General features: G+C 36.9%; 1 protein-coding gene across 1 annotated transcript in view; it reads right to left on the bottom strand.

Annotated features, from left to right (window-relative positions):
* Positions 1-396: 396 nt before the first annotated feature.
* Positions 397-21901, bottom strand: part of AGPAT3 (1-acylglycerol-3-phosphate O-acyltransferase 3) — a 31520-nt gene continuing 10015 nt past the window's right edge. The window contains exons 2-9 of the mRNA XM_015822594.1: positions 19579-19805; positions 10500-10669; positions 9953-10114; positions 8908-9061; positions 6740-6842; positions 4931-5006; positions 3654-3852; positions 397-485 (exon numbers count right to left, since the gene is read on the bottom strand). Coding sequence (XP_015678080.1) covers positions 397-485; positions 3654-3852; positions 4931-5006; positions 6740-6842; positions 8908-9061; positions 9953-10114; positions 10500-10669; positions 19579-19756 — 1131 coding nt within the window. The 5' untranslated portion in view covers positions 19757-19805. The remainder of the gene's footprint in view (positions 486-3653; positions 3853-4930; positions 5007-6739; positions 6843-8907; positions 9062-9952; positions 10115-10499; positions 10670-19578; positions 19806-21901) is intronic.

Consider the following 21901-nt stretch of genomic DNA (forward strand, 5'->3'; position numbering starts at 1 on the left):
AAAAATCCTAAGAACAGAAATATTATTTTAGCAAGAAGAAAAATGCAGTAGTTTCTCCTGCAAAGCAAATGTGACACTCTTAAAAGATAAAGTTATCTGAAGATGCTTGTATTTCCCTCTGTTAATTCATCTTCCTATCTGCCACAAAACAAAAACAAAAAAACCCATGAGGTTAGACCAAATTTCTCTTCAAAAACTACAAATACAAGGATCCTTGGTCAGGTAAGTAATCAGCTTTTTCCATGTCTCTTGAATCTTCCAAATTCTTCAGTCTTGGCTCAAGTATTGTTAGTTAGCAGTTAATAAGAAAAGAAGATAAGTTTTCTAAGTGTCTTTCTTTCCAATGAAGTTAATTTGATACCATTGTCTTTTATAGTCAAAAATGCATTTGTAAAATTATTTCTTTTTCTTGAATTCTTGGTTGCCATAGCTGGAGCCCTTTTCTATTTCCGTTATTCCTATCAGTCTGCGGCCTCCAAAGGATACTTTATATAGGAGGGAAAAAAGATTGCATTATTCCAGGAATAATTTCAATATTCAGTAGCAAAATTTATGTACACATACAGATACAAACATACGCCAAACATTGTAAATTGGATATTTTAAAGTACCAAAATCTTACACCAAGATAAAATCTGTAATTTTACAAAAATGAATATATACATAAGCATTGTTTAGCCATACATTCAACTTTTTGTAAAATGTATGATGTTTCTACCAGCTATTAGGAAAAGGAAAAGCAATTCTACTGCCACAAGTATATCTGAGAACAACTCTTCAAAGGAAGAAAAATGGGTCAGTAAATGGTTGAGATAGACCATTACTCAAAATTTGGGGGAGTCTTTTTTGATTCACTGGTACAGCTAAGCCTCCATGAACAAGTGCCCAGTGTTAAGCTGAATATCAAAAGGTAGAGAGGTATTGCATTGCTCATTGCAAGGAAGAGCATCTTTGAAGTTCTTAGCATGCATGAATGACTTGCAGCCAGATCAGCTTGTTGAGTGTCAGCTAAGGCAGGATAATTCAATAGGCTAAATGGTCTTGCAACCAGATCACGTTTAAATGACTACTTGTTAGGCACTGTTAAGCATCAAACATGGACTCTGCATAAATCACAGACATCAGCCATTTGTTTCTAAATTCAGTTCCTGGCTAGCCTTGGCTTCTAGCTTGTTTTAACTGTTTATTTCAGGGGGGGAAATGAAACCTCAAATACAACGATGCAAAGATGTTAAGAAATTTTATGTCTCTATAGTTCAGAATTTAAAATTTAGATTTCTTCCTCCCTCTTTTGACACTGTCAAATACTTGGCGGTTCACTTGGGGGCCAGAACTTTCCCAATTTATTACAAAATTGATAGAGGCTTGTGACTCTGTATCTTGCACTGTCATTTTCTGCAACTTCACCAAATGGTAGAATACAGGTATTCCTCAATTTACCACCAGTCGTTTAATAGCAGTTCAAAGTTATGATGGTCTTGGAAGAAGTGACTTACGAGCCATCCTCAAAGTTATGACTATGACACCACCCCTATGGTTGCATGACTGCAGTTTGGGTGCTTGGCAACCCAGCTTGTATTTACAATGGTTGCGGCATCTGACAATCACATGACCATGATTTGCAGCCTTTCCAACCAGCTTCCAATAAGCCAAGTCAATGGGAGAAACCGGAGTCCCTTAATGACTGCAATAAAATGGCACTGAAACCGGATTTGTGTGATGACCAATGTTACAACTGTGTCTAATTTATGACTGAAATTACAGTCCCAACTGTGGCCATAAGTCAAGGACTATCTGCATGTACAATCTTATATTTGAATTAAGATACATGCAAAGTAGAGACTCAACAGGACCAAGCAACTGAAACTGGGAAAAAGGAAAAAATTCTACCAACTTTGATATATGTCTACACATAGGTTAAAGATCTTTTAGTATCATTAACAGAAATAAATCTCCTGGATTTTTCCTTTCTCCTCCTAAATGATTTCATCTGTCAAATTCTATAATTAGCACACTTTTGCTTTCTTTTATTTTTTCCAGTGGAAACTTGCACCAATAAGAATTTGTAATAGTTCTAGACAGCCAGCCAGGGAATAAAAGTAAAAGGGACAAAATAGATACAAAAGTAATTTCAGTTCTAATGAATGGGTTATAAAAAAGTGTAAATGCTGGTAAGGCAATATGCAAAACACCACATTACAGTGAATTTAATCTCTTAAAATTCTGAGAGGAAGATGCTCAGGACAAAATTTGAACGATTGCTCTGAAATTAGCCTAAAATATTTTTTAAAAATATCATAAATGACTAGCTAATTTTTTTGTTAAAGCGCCAGTTCAAAGCAGAAATAACCTCAACGGGTACTATTTATTTGAATTGATTTACAATAATCATAAAACTGTGTTCATTTGATTTAAAAGAGAGACAGTCCAATGTGTAGGGTCTACTTAAAAAAACAACAAAACCTACAGCCTGAAACACCACCACCCCAACACAGTTTAGCCAAAAAAGCATTCTCTTGAAACTAAATCTCAAAAAACATGGGTAATTCTCTTGCAATAAAAGCCAAAGAATCTCATAACCATCTTAAAAATGTTATGGCTTAAATATTAATGGGATTCATAGAATCCACTCTTGATTAACCCAAGGTTTCTTCTTTTCAACAGCATAACCTGGACCATCCATTTATTATTTACACACTAGTAAAAATTAGGAAAGATTATGCTTTTCAGATCTACTGCAAATCATCCAGAAATCTGAAACTTGGTTCCAACATATTTTTTTTACTCATCCTTGCAGAAGAGAGCAAATGCCGATAAAGATGTTTATGATTTGGGGTCTGATGTGTAATGTCATTACATGGGATATATTAAAGGAGTAATTAGGGAGTAGCTTTTAACATGGATGTTCAGAATCATTTTGAACTATATATTGCAAGTCAATTTGACATAAGAAATAAAGTTAAAATAAGGGATAAAGTAGTTCTAGCAACTGCTGTGCTCTAGTGCAGTGGTTCTCAACCTGTGGGTCGGGACCCCATTTGGGGTCGATTGACCATTTCACGGGGGTCGCCAAGCAAGGCTGTCCGCCATTTTTTTTGTCTGCCTTTTGGCCGCCATTTTTCCCCTTTTCCGGCGGGTGCCTTACCTCCCTTGGGCTGGGCCAGCTGGTGGTTGGCCTGCTCCATCTCTGCCACTTGCCAGCTACGCCTCAGCGGCGCAGCGGGCGGAACCACGCATGCGCGGTGCTCCCGGGCAGGGAAAGTTGACTTACGACCAGTTGGGTAGTCCTCAACTTACGACCGGTTTAGTCCTCGACTTACGACCGGTTGGGGTCACGGTATTAAAAAGGTTGAGAACCACTGCTCTAGTGAAAAGCTTTCTTCAACCAATGTTTCAAGATAACTTGCAACTAAAACTTCCAGGATTTTAAACCAGAATACTATGGCTATGAGGCTGGGATGAATGTATAAAGGTAGCTGGGGGGGATATTAAAAGGCATTCAATATTGTCAACACCATTCTTCCCCATCCTGTCACTGAGCTGACTATACAAGTAACGTTTGGGAGAATTGGCCACTTGATAAAATGCAGACAACTGGCTACATGAACATTTTCAATTCGGTTTTTATAGCCCACTCTAGCCAATTCTATTACCTGCCCCAACAAAGCAGAGGAATGCAAGAATCAGAAGAGGGGATCCACTTGCAAAAATTCCAAAACCAAATTTGAAAAGAGGAGAGAGAAGAACAGCAGCCCAGAAGAGAAAGTTGAGGAGAGTCCATGGTCTTCTGGGAGGTTTAAATTGTTGCCCAGGAAATAAGCCTTCTTGATTATACTTCTCTTGTAAGGCATCCTTGAGGAGAGAAAGAAGTTTTTTTTTAATGTTCTAAATTACTTATACTTTCTTCCATATACCAGTATATTGGTAAATACTATAGAGTTTTTCAATTCAGAAAGAATATTGCTGGTAGAATTTTTCCCTGCAAAGTGCCAGGTATGGGGCAACTGAGGAAAAAAATAGAAAAAAAAAACTGAGCAGCATAATATATAGATTGCAGAAAAGCAGCTTTCAGGATGAGAGCTCCTTACACTTGTTGATAGAATGGCAATGACACTTCTCCAAAACGGAGAGCAAGTAAAAACAAAAGATCTCTCTCTCTCTCTCTTTCTGTCCCAAAGGTGATTTTTCAAAAGGCAACCAGGATGGGCGTGGCAACTTTGACTGACTTTGTCTGATTGGGCAGGAGGACAGAGTCAACCCATTGGTGGATTCTCCACCCATCATGCTGGAGAATGGCAAGGACACTTCTCCAAAATGGAGAGCAAGTAAAAATGAAAGATCTCTGTCTCTCTTTCTGTCCCAAAGGTGATTTTTCAAAAGGCAACTGGACTTTCTTTGTTTTTGCTCCCTCCTTCCATCCATCCATCCATCTGAATTCAATGTATAAACAAGCATTCTGCCACCAGCAGCAATCAAATGATTTCAGGAAGTCTAGACAAAGAGTATGAGAATTCAACAGAGAGGACAGGACCCATTCAAGTATGTATGATCATCATTCTCCAACACTTTTCTCCTTAAAACTGAAGATGAATGGTCCTCAAATTAGATATAGACTCAGATACTGAGGCATCGAAAAAAGAAGAAAAGAAAAACATGCAATTCCACCTTTTAAAATTTATTTTAAAGCTAACAGTAGTCATTGGGGCAAATAAGGTTAGGAACATTGTTTTAAGGAAATATGCAGATATCATAGCAGGACAATTTTATTAACCCTCTTTAACAACTTCATAAATAATCATGCAAGATCTTTATTATGGAGCTTTCGCATTGCACTTAAAGAGAAAAAACACTTGGAATACTGTTTATTCAAAAATAATCGTTCCATTAGCACACAGCTCTGCAAATTTTTAAATGCAAACAACTCATTTACCTTTTCCTGATAAAGTGTATGAAGCCACTTTGCTGCTTCTTTTTCATCCAAAGGGATATCTTCTAAAGGAAACCTCCTAGGTTATAAAAAAAAAGGTTCAATAAAGAGTTTTTATTATAGTGACAATAATTACAATAGGAAAATATTTTCAGAATTGAAAGATGTAAACATTGTTCTCTCCTTACCAGACCTCTATATCCTATAAAAATGCATTTTATGAATGTACCCTTGCATTGTAAATGGCTAGAACAGGCGACATATGAAAAATGTAGCAGTAATTCAATATAGCCATCACCTAGATTGCACTTAAGAGTATATATTATCTTTTGTCTCAGTCTTAGTCTTAAATGTTTTTGCAGGTGGGCAAAAATGCCATTCTTACACTCTTGAGCAATAACTGTCAAATCTGAAACAATGGCTTAACCTCGTAAGTTCTCATTTCAAAAATTAAAATCAGTGAATTATATTTATTGAATTGATGAAGTAATGTTTTGTATCTCCTATGCCAGGAACCTTTCTCCTCCAATTTTACTGACAATCTAAGATCAAAAGATGAAATGTCATGGCTACATGACTGAGCTCTAAGCCTCTGCTTGAAATCTTGACTTTACCATGAATTCTTGCCCAAGAGAAGCAGCAAACGAGAACAATTTGCACAACAAAGAACCTGAACAATTAAGTATCCTAGGATACAGCCCTCCCAAACCTGTTTAGGTGAACTTCCAATCATTGCATGTGTTCTTGTACTTGAAATGCTCCTGGCAGAGTGGCCCTATGGGATGAAACCGAGTTACCATTTTGCTAAATTTTCTGCACAGCCTCTGTAAGATTTTATGTATCAAATTAACCTTACAAAAATTTACTTAGGCTGCAACCCTATGCATACTTACCTGGGAATAAAACCCTCTGAACACAATGGAACTTACTACTGGGTAAACTTATATAGGATTGCACTGTTTATTCAGTTATGTAGAAGGTTGCTGAAAGGTTGTACAAGTCTGAACACAGCCATCCATTGAATATTTTGCTTGTAGAATATCCACATTGAACCTAAATGGCTACAAAAGTGGCATACATCTGTAACTATTTTCCCTTGCTGGACAATACTGATCCTACTCATATTCTCTGCATAGAGGTCGCTAATTAAACCTGTCAGTGCAAACTGTATGGTCACACCCTGCAATAAATTTGCCACTAGGGAGGGCTGATAGCAAAGATCATATAATGAACAATGTTCTTATCTGAAGCTAATCCTGAACATGGAAAAAAGCATTTGCTTTATGTAGAAATGTGAAATGTGTTTTCTGTAAAATGTATTGCATTGTTTCAAATCCCCCTAGTAGTCCAAGGCAGCACATGCAACATCTGCTAGGTGTTTTATCTCATTCAAATGAATTCAAAGACTTCACTAAGATCCTTACTGCTTTCTTAAATGGTTGCAAAGGAGTGCCTTCTACAGATTGGGAAGAGCACCGGAGAAGGCCCTCTTCCATTTTTCCAATGTTTATTTTATATGACACATTTTTTAAGTTTTGAAAGTTGTGTATCTAGTGACCATAATAAATTTTCACACTAAACCTCAAGTCAAGTGAAACAACAGAGAGTAAATTACCACATTTTAAAGAAATTGACTATCTTAGATCCCCTATATTTGCTTCTGTCCGCTAATATTCATAGGAAAACAAGTCTCTTCCAAACTAAGTCTGAAAAGCTAAAGATGGGAAAGTGTAGAGGTGTGGGGTAGCCGTTTTATTGCAATAACTGGATACAGTGACAGCTTTCAGTTGTAAACCACGGTAACACACTCACCTGACACACATATCTGCTTCATATTTCTTTCCATAAAGGATTCCTAATAAAGATGGGTTTTTGTTTTCTCTGAAGTTTAATGTTACATCATACACTGCTGAAACTAACACAAGAAAGATAACATTATTGTTTCAATATTCAAATGCCTGGAATTCAACAGATATTATTATATTAAAAGGCACACAAACATATATATTAGGACTATTATATCTATATTTCAGAATAATGGCTGCTAGTGGCTGCTAGAGTTTTAGTGGTCACACAAATTTTTGCAATCCAGCTGTGGTAGCGCTAGAATTACATCCATGGGTATACCTGAATCTGGAAGCCCACCATTCTCTAAATATAGCGTGGGTTTTTACTTGGCAGGCAGATTATGCAAAATCTTGACTGCAATCATTCCAACAAAAGGTTAGTGTTAGGGTTATAGATTCAGGGATATCTACAATGTAATAACTCACTTACTTGCTCCCGTTCTTTTACTAGGTTTGGATAATATCAAACCCACATCTGTCTACAAAAAAAGGACTGAAAGCCATGGTCTGAAGGTGATTTCAACTTTGATTTGGATGCAGACAATGCTTTAGAGCAGGGGTAGTCAACCTTGGCTCTTTTATGACTCATGGACTTCAATTGAAGTCCAAGAGTCATAAAAGAGCCAAGGTTGACTACCCCTGCTTTAGAGTAATCCTTGGCCTATCATCATTTGATCAAAATTACGACAGCACTGAAGAATGCTAGTTATTATTATTGGCCGTCAGAGTTCCAGCCCTCCATAGTGACATCCCTATAACCCCATGGTGACATGATTATGGGCATTTGGCAACTAGTTCACACTTACACTTACAATCAGTCGCAAAGTTCCACGGCCACATGATTGCCACTTGCAACTTTCCCTGCCGGCTTCCTCAGAAAGTCAATGGGAAAGCCAGCAAGGAATGCCGCAAGTTGCTGGGATAAGTTTCCCCTACCTGTGCATCTACTATGTGTGTGTGTGTATGTGTACAGTCAATAATTAGTTCATAAAATTCACCATATACCTAAAACAAACTGATTCATTGATTAATTAATTAATTAGGTGAGCTATAACTCAAACTGCAGTACATCTTACATAATATTTGATAGAATTTGGCCAGAATCACTTGAGTCCAAAAGCAAAAGTTGTAAATAAATAATCTAAATGATGGGGTAATTTAATTAAATGTGAAGTTAACAACTCACGGTTGATATTAGCATAAAAACAACTGAATAGTAAGATGTATCTGGTGGTTTCAATGTCTGCTATGGGGCCAACAGAACCAGTTCTTAAACATTTAGCAGCATCCTATAGGCCCTCCTAAGTTTGGGGATGGTAATTTGATTTAAATATGTAGCAGGTCTGAAAGGAATGTGAAGCCTATTTAAAAATAGTCTTTTGGGAGACACATCAAATGTCATTGAATATTCCTGTCTTTAAGAATGTCTGATAGCTTCTACAGTATGCTTATGCCTTAGCAAGAAAGAAACCATAGAGGTTCCAGTTTCTTATGTGTTGCTTTGGCCCCAGATAAAACCAAATCAGAAAGGACTTGGGGTGGGTGTTAGGAAGAAAAACACTTTAATACAATACTGTATGTTGAAATGTGTATTCAAACATTGCATTCTGACTTACTGACGTCAACCTGTCTTTACTTTTTAATATGAAAGACTAATATAAAATAATATAATTGTTGTCTATCAGAGAAAAGAAATGGAGTGAGTTTCTAAACCAATTTAGCTTCATGATCCACAGTGCTCCCTTAATGCTGCTGCTGGAAGAATGTAGTTAAAATTTTAACCCATCCATAGTATTTAGCCAGCCACTTATCCTATTTAACACCTTTTTCCTATGTGGTATAACATGAACTTACATCTCACATGCATGCTGCGAGTGCTAATTAGGCAATGTTTGGACTCCACTTAGAAACGTGAAGTGCTAAGTAGCGTTATTAATTTCTTTGAATAAAAAAGAAAACTAATCAAAGTATTGAGATTTATTTATATTATCAGGTTCACCATTTAAATGTTTAAATACTAAACATTGTGTCAATGCAAATATTGCATGTTGAAAAATTTAGTGGCTATCAAAACAATTATATTAAGAAACATAATATGCATATTCACAAATATTGTAAGCGAGGCCAAGGTACCTGTTCCCCTGAGACATTGGACAGCAGTCGTAAAACCTTTGGTTCTGGGCAACAAGTGATACTTGAGTTTAGGCAATCCTTTGGATTCAGCCACTTCCATACTGATACGATGCTTCGTTTCTGTAAATCGAGTTCCTTCACAGTATAATAGAAACTGTAGCAAAGAAGGGGGTGGGTGGGGGAATTTTGCATTACAGTACTGTTAAATTGTTTTATAAAAAGTTTTAGGTCATGAAGACAACTAAAATAAAGGTGGGTTTAAATCTGGGTCCAAAGTCTTTTTTGCCTTAAAATAAAGATTAGAGAACCTTCACAGCCTATAGCCTTTTGCCCTGAAAGCTTCTCCTTGGAAAATCAAACAAACATTAAATCAAAACAAACATTAAATCAAACAAACATTAAAGTTTCTCAATCTTGGCAACTTCAAGATGCATGGACTTCATGTTCCAGAATTTCCCAGCCAGCATGCTGCATGATGGCAAAGTTTTGTGCTATGGTTGTCTGATTTTTCCAGCCCAGATACAAAATCAATGTCCCAGCTGTGGTTGTTGAATTAGATGTTCTGAAGCAGGGTTCTGCTTGGGTTGCCTGGAAGCCAGAAGCCTTTCTGTGAATAGGGGCCTCATTTAGACAGGTCCCAAATAGCACAAACAATTCTCTCTATTAAAAGAAAGGACAATACAAGCTTGAACCTCTGAAAGCCATGTAGATAGTTTGGCGAAAGATGGCCCTATTGCTCTTTTTAAAGTGCTTTAACTGTATTGTACACCAATAAGCGATAGCTTGCTTCAGTTATGACTGATCTGCATATACGTTACATCTGTCTGTAAATGATTGAAGACTGAATGTAATGATATATCCCATAAAAGCTATAGATTTAATTTAATAACTTTATATATCTATGTATGACAGGAAAAACAGATTGTGTACTATATATGACCAATGTTACGTCTTTTGAAAACACATAAATTCAATACACGTGCTTATACAAAGCTGTACTTTTCACTATCCTATTAAAAGAGTTGATGTGCAGAACTTCACTTACCCACATATACTCGGGATAATCGGCTAGTCGTTTTAACCCTTCAACAACAGTGTCTCTATCTTCTTCCCATTTTCTTTTGCAAAATACGATCTCTAAGAAGTACCATGTCCAGCCAATTATGGGCAGAAACAATAGTTCTTTCTTTGCAAGAACTTTTGAACTCTAAAACACACACAAACATTGTTTGTTCATCTGAAATGTATCATGGGCAAATACAACTACTTTCAAACGTGTTCTGAAATAGCCTAAAGAATTTCTCCAAAATTATCTATTTCCTGTCCAAAGCCTGTGGTATAGGTCAGGTTGAACTGTCCCAAGAGCACCCAAAAAATTCATAACAAAGTGTAACTTGGAAATTGTGCCTCCCTAACTAAACTACATTGACTCTCTTATATTCAATTTATTTTAATTTAATTCAATAAGTTAGCACAAAATAAATACATCTAGTCTAAGAGCTTCCTACTCTTGGATTTAAAAAACAAAAACAAAATGTCAAATTCCCTAATCCCAATTCCAAAGAACAAAACCATATGTTAAGACCACTTACCCCTAACACACCAAACCGTTCTGTCATGGTCCAGCCACACAGAAAATCTATTTCAAAGTTGTGGTTGAGAATGATGATGACATGTTCTTTTCCAAACTTATCAATTGTGGCCTGGTCTGTGAATAAAGTGCATTCTGTTCCAGACCACCATTCCAGCAACATCACTAACTCTAGATCACAGGAGACACACACACACACAAAAATCAAATGTTAGTTATGACAAAGCCTATATTCTAACTTGGTCTTTGCTTGCTTAGTAGATATTAATTCTACAACTGTATTACTTACAGAGGACAGAAAAAAGCAATATGTAGTCTACAAATCCTATTAATGTGCAGACCCAGGCTCATATTTTAAAACAGCTATTTTTCTAGACTTCAGCAACGCTTGGAAATTTTAACTGAATAAAGTTGACCAAGATTTTCAATACACTTTAATCCTAAACAAGTGCATCATTTTTATTAATAGGAAGAATATCGTTTTTCAAAAGCTCTTATAACACCAGAGGCATAATGTTGCCAGCTTGCCAGCTATTAAACACAGTTAAATCCATTCTAGTTTATGCATAGGACTACACATTTACTTTATCCTTCCTTCTTTCCATTCTGCAGCAAAATTTTACTCTTATCATTTCTTACTAACACAATATAGCTTGAGGCCAAAATGAGAAGCAAAGCTGAAATACTGATTTCACTAGGACTAGGGAAAATAGTGTATTTCTCTCTCTCTCTCTCTCTCTCTCTCTCTCTCTCTCTCTCTCTCTCTCTCTCTCTCTCTCTCTCTCTCTCTCTCTCTGTGTTTGTGTGTGTGTGTGCATATGTGCGTTAGTCTATTTAATCATAACTCCTACAGTATTTTTCCATACTAAACATTGGTAATTATTGGTTGAAAATTAAATAAATGGTACATTATGTTCTATAAAAATTAGCCACCTAGCCTGAGAATGTTTTAAAAGAATACAATTAAGGTACACTGTTAATAAGTTCAACCTTTAAGCTTCTTCATTTTAATACTTTGTTTAAATATTAATATATTTAGCTTTGTCCAATCTGCTGATTGGCAAGCCTAAAACAGAATTATTTAGTTGTCTGCCTAGCAAAGCTTCTTGTTCTCAGTGCTATGGATCTCAAAAGCCATGAAACAGGATTGTATGCCTAGAGTGTAGAAGAATAGTTTCCAGATGCATTTTCTCCCAATGTTGAGTATGCAGTTTTTGATCAGTGACAAATTATTCAGTGCTACTAATAAAAATCAAAACTGACATACTTAAACTAAAAAGAGAAAGGTAATTAAAGTCCTAATCAAAGAACTTAATACAATCAGGGGCACAATGAATATTGATAAGTCTTTAGTGCTGTCTGAGCTTGTTTCATTATTTTATTACCCAATGAAACAATGAATAGCACTGATGATGTTACCTAGTTTGGGTAATGAAACATCTGCAAGAATGCAACCAAGCTCAGAAAGCACCAAGAACCCCTCATTTCAACCCTGAGCTAGAAATATTCTCCTTTATTGGTGCAATGATTATTGGATGGCAATGCTACATGACCTCAATCCAATATTAAACTGTAATATCATGCAACTTGGGAGAGGAAATGCCAAAATGTCTAAAAATTTTAAAAAGTCATAAGATTTAATTCCTTGAGCCAACTGAGATTTTTACTATTGTTTTTGCTCAAACAAGCCTACTAGCAATACTAGCTATAAAGCAAAGAGATGATACAAGTATTAATACAATTGAAGCCAGCTAACAAACATTTGAAGTCAAATGCTTCAGAACAGGAATGGAAATGCCTGCATAAATAATAATATGTTGACCCCTAAAAGCTAAGCAGTAGTTTATAGCATATCCTTTGTTTTTTTTATTTATTTATTTTGTTTTTTATATATAGAAACATCACAATTACTTTTGCTTTTCCTCTCACTGTTATTCAATTATTCTGAGAAATTATGAGAACTATGCCCATCGTGCTGGCGATTAGCAGTTCAGGAAATCCAGTTACAGAATATTACTTAATATCAGATACTCTTTTTTGCACTAAGTAGCTGCCAAAATTGCATAATCTGAAAAAATCCATTGACCTGAAGCATTTATAGTTTATATATCTGATATCAGTAAGTTAAGTGGTCTCATTTGTATTTAGCAGTGTAAAAAAAAAGTCATGGCTCTTTTTAAAATTCCAATATGTATTATAGGCTATCTTCAGAAATACTGCAAATAATAAATATGAATATAATAAAGTCTCCAGTTGGGTTTAGATCACAGGTCGGCAACCTGCAGCTCCGGAGCCGCATGCGGCTCTTTGAGCCTTCTCCTGTGGTTCCCAGCCTCCTCTGCCATTTGCAGAGAGAGACAGAGACAGAGAGAGGCACTTGCGCTTCAGTGCTTCTCTCTGTGTCTCTCTCTGTGTGTTTTTTTTTTTGTGTGTGTGTCTCTCTCTCTCTCTCTCTCTGTGTATGTGTATAAAAGAGAGTGGACTCACAGTGTTCTCCAACAAGCTGAAAAGCTTTTGGGGCGGGGCTCCTCCCTTTGCTGCGTCTCTGCAGGAAGCAGGAAGCAGAAAGGGCAGGAGAGAGCTAGCTAGCTAGCTAGCCCAGCTATGCTGACTCAGGAATTCTGGGAGTTGAAGTCCATGAGTTATAAAAGAGCCGAGGTTGCCTACCCCTGAGCTTGTTGGAGAACAGCTTGAAGCCAGCTTGCCAGGTGAGCAGAAGATTGGAGAGAGGGAGGGGGNCAATGAATATTGATAAGTCCTTAGTGCTGTCTGAGCTTGTTTCATTATTTTATTACCCAATGAAACAATGAATAGCACTGATGATGTTACCTAGTTTGGGTAATGAAACATCTGCAAGAATGCAACCAAGCTCAGAAAGCACCAAGAACCCCTCATTTCAACCCTGAGCTAGAAATATTCTCCTTTATTGGTACAATGATTATTGGATGGCAATGCTACATGACCTCAATCCAATATTAAACTGTAATATCATGCAACTTGGGAGAGGAAATGCCAAAATGTCTAAAATTTTTAAAAAGTCATAAGATTTAATTCCTTGAGCCAACTGAGATTTTTACTATTGTTTTTGCTCAAACAAGCCTACTAGCAATACTAGCTATAAAGCAAAGAGATGATACAAGTATTAATACAATTGAAGCCAGCTAACAAACATTTGAAGTCAAATGCTTCAGAACAGGAATGGAAATGCCTGCATAAATAATAATATGATGACCCCTAAAAGCTAAGCAGTAGTTTATAGCATATCTTTTGTTTTTTTTATTTATTTATTTTGTTTTTTATATATAGAAACATCACAATTACTTTTGCTTTTCCTCTCACTGTTATTCAATTATTCTGAGAAATTATGAGAACTATGCCCATCGTGCTGGCGATTAGCAGTTCAGGAAATCCAGTTACAGAATATCACTTAATATCAGATACTCTTTTTTGCACTAAGTAGCTGCCAAAATTGCATAATCTGAAAAAAATCCATTGACATGAAGCATGTATAGTTTATTTATCTGATATCAGTAAGTTAAGTGGTCTCATTTGTATTCAGCAGTGTAAAAAAAAAAGTCATGGCTCTTTTTAAAATTCCAATATGTATTATAGGCTATCTTCAGAAATACTGCAAATAATAAATATGAATAAAGTCTCCAGTTGGGTTTAGATCACAGGTCGGCAACCTGCAGCTCCGGAGCCACATGCGGCTCTTTGAGCCTTCCCCTGTGGCTCCCAGCCTCTTCTGCCATTTGCAAAGAGAGACAGAGAGAGGCACTTGCGCTTCCCTGCTTCTCTCTGTCTCTCTCTGTCTCTGTCTCTCTCTCTTTCTCTCTCTCTGTATATGTATAAAAGAGAGTGGATTCACGGTGTTCTCCGACAAGCTGAAAAGCTTTTGGGGCAGGGCTCCTCCCTTTGCTGCGTCTCTGCAGGAAGCAGGAAGGGCAGGAGAGAGCTAGCTAGCCCAGCTATGCTGACTCAGGAATTCTGAGAGTTGAAGTCTATGAGTCATAAAAGAGCCGAGGTTGTCTACCCCTAAGCTTGTTGGAGAACAGCTTGAAGCCAGCTTGCCAGGTGAGCAGAAGATTGGAGGGGGGGGAGAGGGGGGGGAGAGAAAGAGAGAGAGAGAGAGAGAGAGAGAGGGAGGGAGGGAGAGGAAAGGGAGGGAGAGAGAGGAAAGAGAGAGAGAGTGGGGGAACAGGACTGGCAGACCAAGGGCAGAAAGAGAGAGGGGGAGGGAGAGAGAGAGAGACCCTTTTGACATCTAAAATGAAGATAACACTGCATATATCCTTTTTTGCCTTTATATTATATTATATTATATTATATTATATTATATTATATTATATTATATTATATTATATTATATTATATTATATTATATTAATTATATTATATTATATTATATATATACACACACATACACACATATATATATACACACATACATATATATACATATATATACATACATATGCATACATACATACATACATACATACATACGTGTGTGTGTGTGTGTGTGTATAGATAAAAAGGATATATGCAGTGTTATCTTCATTTTAGATATCAAAAGTGTTTTGTGGCTCCCAGTATTTTGTTTTCCGTGGGAAACGGGTCCAAGTGGCTCTTTGAGTGTTTTGGGTTGCCTACCCCTGGTTTAGATGAATTATTAGACATATTAGCATTAAATAGTTAACTCATTGAGAAGAAGCCAGCACAAGTAAGGTTGGACCACAAATTCTCTTCATTAATTATATATGTAGCCAAGTGGCTTCTCTGGGAAAAAGTCAGACAAAACATCCACCCTGCTTTGCATCAGGAAGGAGCTTTACAGAGAAGTATAGCATTGACAATTGAGTCAAGAGCTGCTCAACAAGAGATGCAATTCTTGCCTCCTAAGGAAGAAAGTCTCTGAATGACTCGAACATGGCTGGCATCCCAAGGTAAGGGAAAGGTTTCAGGTTCCAAGATTACCTCATCAAATACCTATACAATGCCTGAAAGTCCTTTCTAGAGAGTTTCTTTCCAGAGACATCTAAATTAGAGAAACCTGAATGTAAACAGCTCAGTTTGAACTATGCTATGAATAAAGTATTTGTCATCCTAGACTACCATCAACTGATATCTATTTATCTCTTCACATTACTCTAAATTCAATGCTTGATAAGTCACAAGATCTGCTGTATGTCCTCAAATGATGAGACACATTAAGTAATGAGTTTTGGGCGAGAATTCCTTTAAAGGAAAAAAGCTAAACTGCTAGTATATTAGTTTCTGCAGATAAACAAATTTGAGAGTTAGACATTTTAAAAACAAAATGCTAAATAGTTGCTGCTTTTTGGAAGAGACCATGCCAAAATCTCTCTCTTTGAAATATATTGATTTAGCATCACAAAGTTAGGTGTCCTACTCATTGCAGCTTGAACTCCAGTGAATTCCATCTTGCTAGTGATCAATGACAAGATGATCTTATTTAGTCCCAAATAGACAAATTAGTCTTTGGTGCTTCATGGACAGAATCCCTATTCAAAAACCCAACAGAAGCAAAGTTTTCTGTTGGTTTCCGAGTTTCTGAGTTCTCATTAGATATATAACAAAAAACTTAGAACTGCTTTCAATCTGGCCACAACACTTGGAGACATTTTGTTTGGCTGAGTTCTGAATATGGTGTTACTTAGCTCTTTTCTTGGCCTGTCCCATTTCTAGCCTCACTTTCTTTTTTACTCATTATATTGGCATAATGGTCTCCTAGTACACAAATATTTCCAGTGGCAGATTTGACATGACTCACTTAAAGCTCTCCCCAGAAAACCTATTTTTTAGATTAGAACTGTACCTGAAGTCAATGTGGGAAGAACCAGGAGAAACTGTATCTAACATGACAATTATATTAAGAAATGTCTCCGTGCATTATTTTCTCCTCCTGTCAACACTAAAAGTTGCAGTTCACTAGCACTGTGGCGGGGCTTTGGAGTGACACCAAATACTTTTGGAGTGGCATGCAACCTTGAGATTTCAGATTGTGCATCTCAGTCTTAAAAGGATTACTCATGTTTAGTCTTCATGGTCTAACACAGTGGTTCTCAACCTTTTTAATGCCGCGACCCCAACCGGTCGTAAGTCGAGGACTAAACCGGCCGTAAGTCGAGGACTAAACCAGTCGTAAGTCGAGGACTAAACAGGTCGTAAGTTGAGGACTACCCAACCGGTCGTAAGTCAAGGACTTTCCCTGCCCAGGAGCGCCGCGCATGCGAGGTTCCGCCCCCTGCGCCGGCCGAGGCGTAGCTGGCAAGCGGCAGAGACGGAGCAGGCCGACCACCAGCTGGCCCAGCCCAAGGGAGGTAAGGCACCTGCCGGAAAAGGGGAAAAAAATGGCGGACAAAAAAAATGGCAGACAGCCTTGCTTGGTGACCCCCGTGAAATGGTCGATCGACCCCAAATGGGGTCCCGACCCACAGGTTGAGAACCACTGGTCTAACATGAAGCTCTAAATCCTTCTTTTCATCCCTTGTATCTAAAATCCTTTAACTAGAGATGCCATTACTTGAACCTCTTGCTGTGTATTAAACATAGAAAGTAAATTTTATTTATTTATTGTAGAGAGAGTATATGCCACACATCTTGCTATCAAACATTTCTTGGGCAGCTTATAACAAGATTACACTACAAAATTACTCTTTTGTCTCTTCTGAAATGAGGTATAAGTAATAACTTTTTATACTCTAAGCAAAGCACTTTTTCCACCTGTCCTGTCTCACTAGAGTGGGTATTTAGTTAATTTAATTGCAGTATTATTTTTTTCTTGCAAGTTCTACCACACATAGCCATGCTAACTAATAATCTGAAATACATTTTTTTCATTTCCTTAAATTATTGATAGCAGGATTATCTTAAACATAGAAATATTCTGAGCTCCATAGTAATCAAAAGAAGTGTATAAAAAAAGAGATGAAGAGCAGACCCTTATACATTTTCATGAACAAGAGTAATGCACTAAGAATAATATGCTCAATCATATCCAAATGGAAATAGGAAGGAACTTTAAAGTTACAGACTATGTTTTGAGTTATAAACTAATTTAAACCAATCTTATTGATTTTCAATATTTTGTGTGTGTGACATTCATTGTCTATTAGGAAACAACTAATTTATGTTGGAACTATTAATTTCTTCTTTTCCAGTAAATATTTCTAGAAGTGACACTTTGCATGTCTAACAGACCTGATTTATTAATCGTCGCTGGAAATGTTAACTTTTTATGTCATTGTCAAGTTTTTATTCTGAAAACAAATCTGACTTTATTGAAATTAAATCCTTAGTATTTAAATCTAAGATATATATCCCCCTGCAGTTATCCTTCCCTTCATTAAAGCATTGCTTTAACTGATATTTCTCAAAAGTATTATGATTGCCTTCTTTTAAAATTTGAGATGAAATTTGAGATGAAATGGTTCCTACTTCAGTGAGATATCCTGTAGGATATTTCCTTAATGCCTTTTCTCTATTTATCTGGGAGTTTGGATCTAAAGGAGAAACCTGTACCTTAACTAACACCTGATAGCATATAGTGAGGTCACCATTAATTACCCCTACATCTTAATGAACATCTGTAACAAATAATTAATCACTTTAATTTGCAATTCAGATACACAAAGTAGATTTGCCATTTAAAAAGTGAATAACAGGTTAGAGTTCTTGAGATTTATCATAATTGTTTCAGCCTCACTTATTTACATTTGAAGATACAACTAATACACTTACACAAACTCCTTCTATTTATACAAAGTTGCAGTCTGTTCTACATTTTTCAGAATAAGGTCTGGGTGATCAGAACCTTTTAAGCTAGCACAGCAGTACAAATATATTGCATAAAGATCCGAGATAGGCACCAAGGGTTTCAAGGTTGAGGGACAAGTGCTGTTACAATTAAATTGTTTCTTGAGTAGTTAGTAAAATATATTCTAATTAAATATATTACAATTCAACAGCAGTTTTGTTTTCCGCATGTTGAAAAAGTGTTGCAAAAAAGTTCTTTTTTCTCAACATTTTTCAGATAAAGAATTGAAAGTCCTCAAAAAGGTTTTAAACCATTGAGACAGTAACATACACAAGATTTTCCATGTGTTTGTTATCATAGATTGCTGTGGTTAGCATCCTTATAAGACAGTGATCCAAAGGTTTATATGACTTATTCAAAATTCTGATCTATTTATTACCTTTTGCAACAAAGTCTGGAAGAAAACAATTACTAAAATAAATACTAAAAATAAGCATATAATCCAAAAGGTTGGAGGAACTGACACTAACACAAACAGGGGAAAGCTAATAAGATAAATGGAGTTTCAATTTTTAATAATTTCAGAAAGAAAAGAAATATCTTCTCCAGTGATTACTGGATGGGATTAAAAGCAGCATAAGAGAAGGAATTTCCAAACCTCACTTGAAAAATCTCCTGAATGGCAACATAAAAGTTTTATGCTATCAGGGCAGACAAGCTATTTTGTGTCTCTGTGTGTTTGTTTGTTTGTATGTTTGTGTGTGTGTGTGTGTGTGTTTGTGTGTGTGTGACTGAAAAGGGATGAGCAAGGGAAGACACTAACAATTCCAGAAGGAGTGCTTTAGGTATTGAAAGAGTGGGAATTGGTTGTTCCTTCTCCATCTACTTCCTTCTCATGGGAACCTATTTCCCTTTCATTCCAGTAGCTACCATACCTACAACTACAAAGAGTTGGAAAATCAGTAAGAGATATTTTGTGTTTAAGTCCATGCACGAATAATTCAGAGACACCACTTCTTGAGATAAGCCATAGATCATCCCAGAGTTGTAATCCTTTTTCGTGTTTCTAAAGCACAATCCTTTATTCTGCTCCAAAAAAGGATCTTCTACAGCATGGGTGGGGAACTATGGCCCTTTTATGACTTGTGGACTTCATGCTGGCTCAGGAATTCTGGGAGTTGAAGTCCACAAGTCATAAAGGGGCCATAGTTCCCCACCTCTGTTCTTCAGTGTGAGAAGAAACCAACAATCTGAATAAGTCACATTCCAAGCTAATGCAGAGAAACTATAGTATACTCACGGCTCCACAATGAATAGGAAAGGCGACAGTTTACTTGTCGATAAAACTGCTTGTTTATAGGCCAGAGGATTAACGTGCATAGTTGGATGAAGTTAATGATGAAGCCACTCACAACAAAGACAAATCCGATCAGGAGGTGAACTATAAACTGGGTCTTCAGAAATGCAAGAGTGCCCATGATAGTCCCTTATTAGCGTTTGCAAGGTCCTTCACTCAGAATAACAATCCTAAAAAAAGGAAAGAAAAATATTGCTTATCAAATTAAAATGTTTGTAATCTAGGGAGTAAGTGGGGGGGGGGGGAAGACAGAGAGCTCTTCTAATAGCAGCTCGGGAACCATAAAAGACATTTTTCTCACTGGGCCGATTCCATTCAGGGTCTCTCTGGCTGTGGGTCAAGAATTGGTTAGCATTCTGTATTAGTTTCATTTCCAAGCAATAGTAATAGGAGCTCTTGCTATTAAATGACAATCCAGTTGTAATATACTTTATAGCAAAATAGTTTTCCAAAAGTCCTAGCCTCTAAAAAAATATACAGGACTGGCCTAATTTCAAGGACATTTTGGCTTTTGCCCTGCACTGAAATACTAATTTCAGTTCCTTAAAAAGGAATGGACTATCAGCAGTTCTTCCTTAGCCCCAGACAGAGGAGTCCCAAACATACATAGAAAGACTCTGGCAACATGTACTTTCTATCACTGCCTTCATCTTATCTCCAGCTTATGAGTGGACCAGTCTTAAGTTATCTCTGGTTTGTATTCTATTCCAGCACCTTTCAAGGGCCATCTCATAGCATGTAAAATCTATGAGTTATGTCATACTTGGTAGTGGACAACCATTTGTCTGAAATGGTGTAGGGTTTCCTGCCTGAGCAGGGGGTTGGACTAGATGACCTCCAAGGTCCCTTCCAACTTTTATTATTATTATTATTATTATTATTATTATTATTATTATTATTATTATTATTATTATTATTATTATTATTATTATTATTATTATTATTAAACAGAGAAAGAATAGATCAACAGAAATGTGTGGTCAGCATATTTCATGTGAGTGTAGTCTTCTTCTGACTCAAGTACAAGTGGATAGCAATTTCTTGGAATAAGGGGAGTAAGGAAAAAATGAGTATAGGCTTAATGGGTAATGCCTTGGCACATTTCTTCTTCCCAAGCAACCTTTTTTTCAAAACTGAATGATACCTAAAGAAAAATGACCTCAGTCAACAGGAAGGCTTCATATCTTAGTTGATTAGAACTAAATATAACCTACACTTGGAATAACATTATGAACCAAGGTAATCCAGTTTCTGAGTCAAGAAAAATTAAATCCTGTGAGAGTTCACATATTTTTAAACAGACTGGAGTCTGCCCCTCCCAAAAAAGTATACATATTAATAATTCTGCATTACTCCCAAAAAATTCCCTGCTGGTTTTGTTGCAAAAATCTAACCATCCCTCTGGAGAGTATACTTTTCTTGGGTTGCAGAAGCCAAAAAGAAAGAAGTAACCATTTTATTTGTATCAGAGAGCTAATCCAGCGAGCAGAGTCCTTAACATGTTTCGTTATTCCAGAAATAAGATTTGACATTTCAAATACTAATATAACATCACTGCTGGGTGGCATTTTTTTCATAGGACAGAATCTGTTAGCTTAAAAGTATTTCCATTAATGTCAACACTGCTCAAATTAAATTATGATAGAAATCTAAAAGCTTGTAACCATACATTAAGATTTAATTTTTGAGCACTTTTAAGGATTAGAGCTCATGAAGCAGGAACCAACAGTATACAGGTTCAGTCAGAATCACTGTAAAGTATAAACTTGGAACAGATGCTTTTGACTCTTAAGTCTGAGGAAAAACCCACTTTCTGGAGAGGATGGGAGAAATAAGACTTAAGATTTAAACCTCCTGTCTATCTTCTGTGTTCTGCAGAGAACTTGGCTTATAATACAGACTGCAGCTCTCATAATCCCTTATGATTGGTCACACTGGCTATTAAGGCTGCTAAAAGCTAAAATCTGGCACATCTGGGCAATTATAGCTTCTTCATTTCCATCTATATAGACCAGTGGTTCTCAACCTTTTTAATGCCGCGACCCCCAACTGGTCGTAAGTCGAGGACTAAACCGGTCGTAAGTTGAGGACTAAACCGGTCGTAAGTCGAGGACTAAACCGGTCGTAAGTCAAGGACTACCCAACCAGTCGTAAGTCGAGGACTTTCCCTGCCCGGGAGCGCCGCGCATGTGTGGTTCCGCCCCCTGCGCCGGCCGAGGCGTAGCTGGCAAGCGGCAGAGACGGAGCAGGCCGACCACCAGCTGGC

Source organism: Protobothrops mucrosquamatus, unplaced genomic scaffold, assembly GCF_001527695.2.
Source record: "Protobothrops mucrosquamatus isolate PMUCROS unplaced genomic scaffold, P.Mucros_1.0 scaffold1617, whole genome shotgun sequence".
Taxonomy (NCBI): Eukaryota; Metazoa; Chordata; class Lepidosauria; order Squamata; family Viperidae; genus Protobothrops; species Protobothrops mucrosquamatus.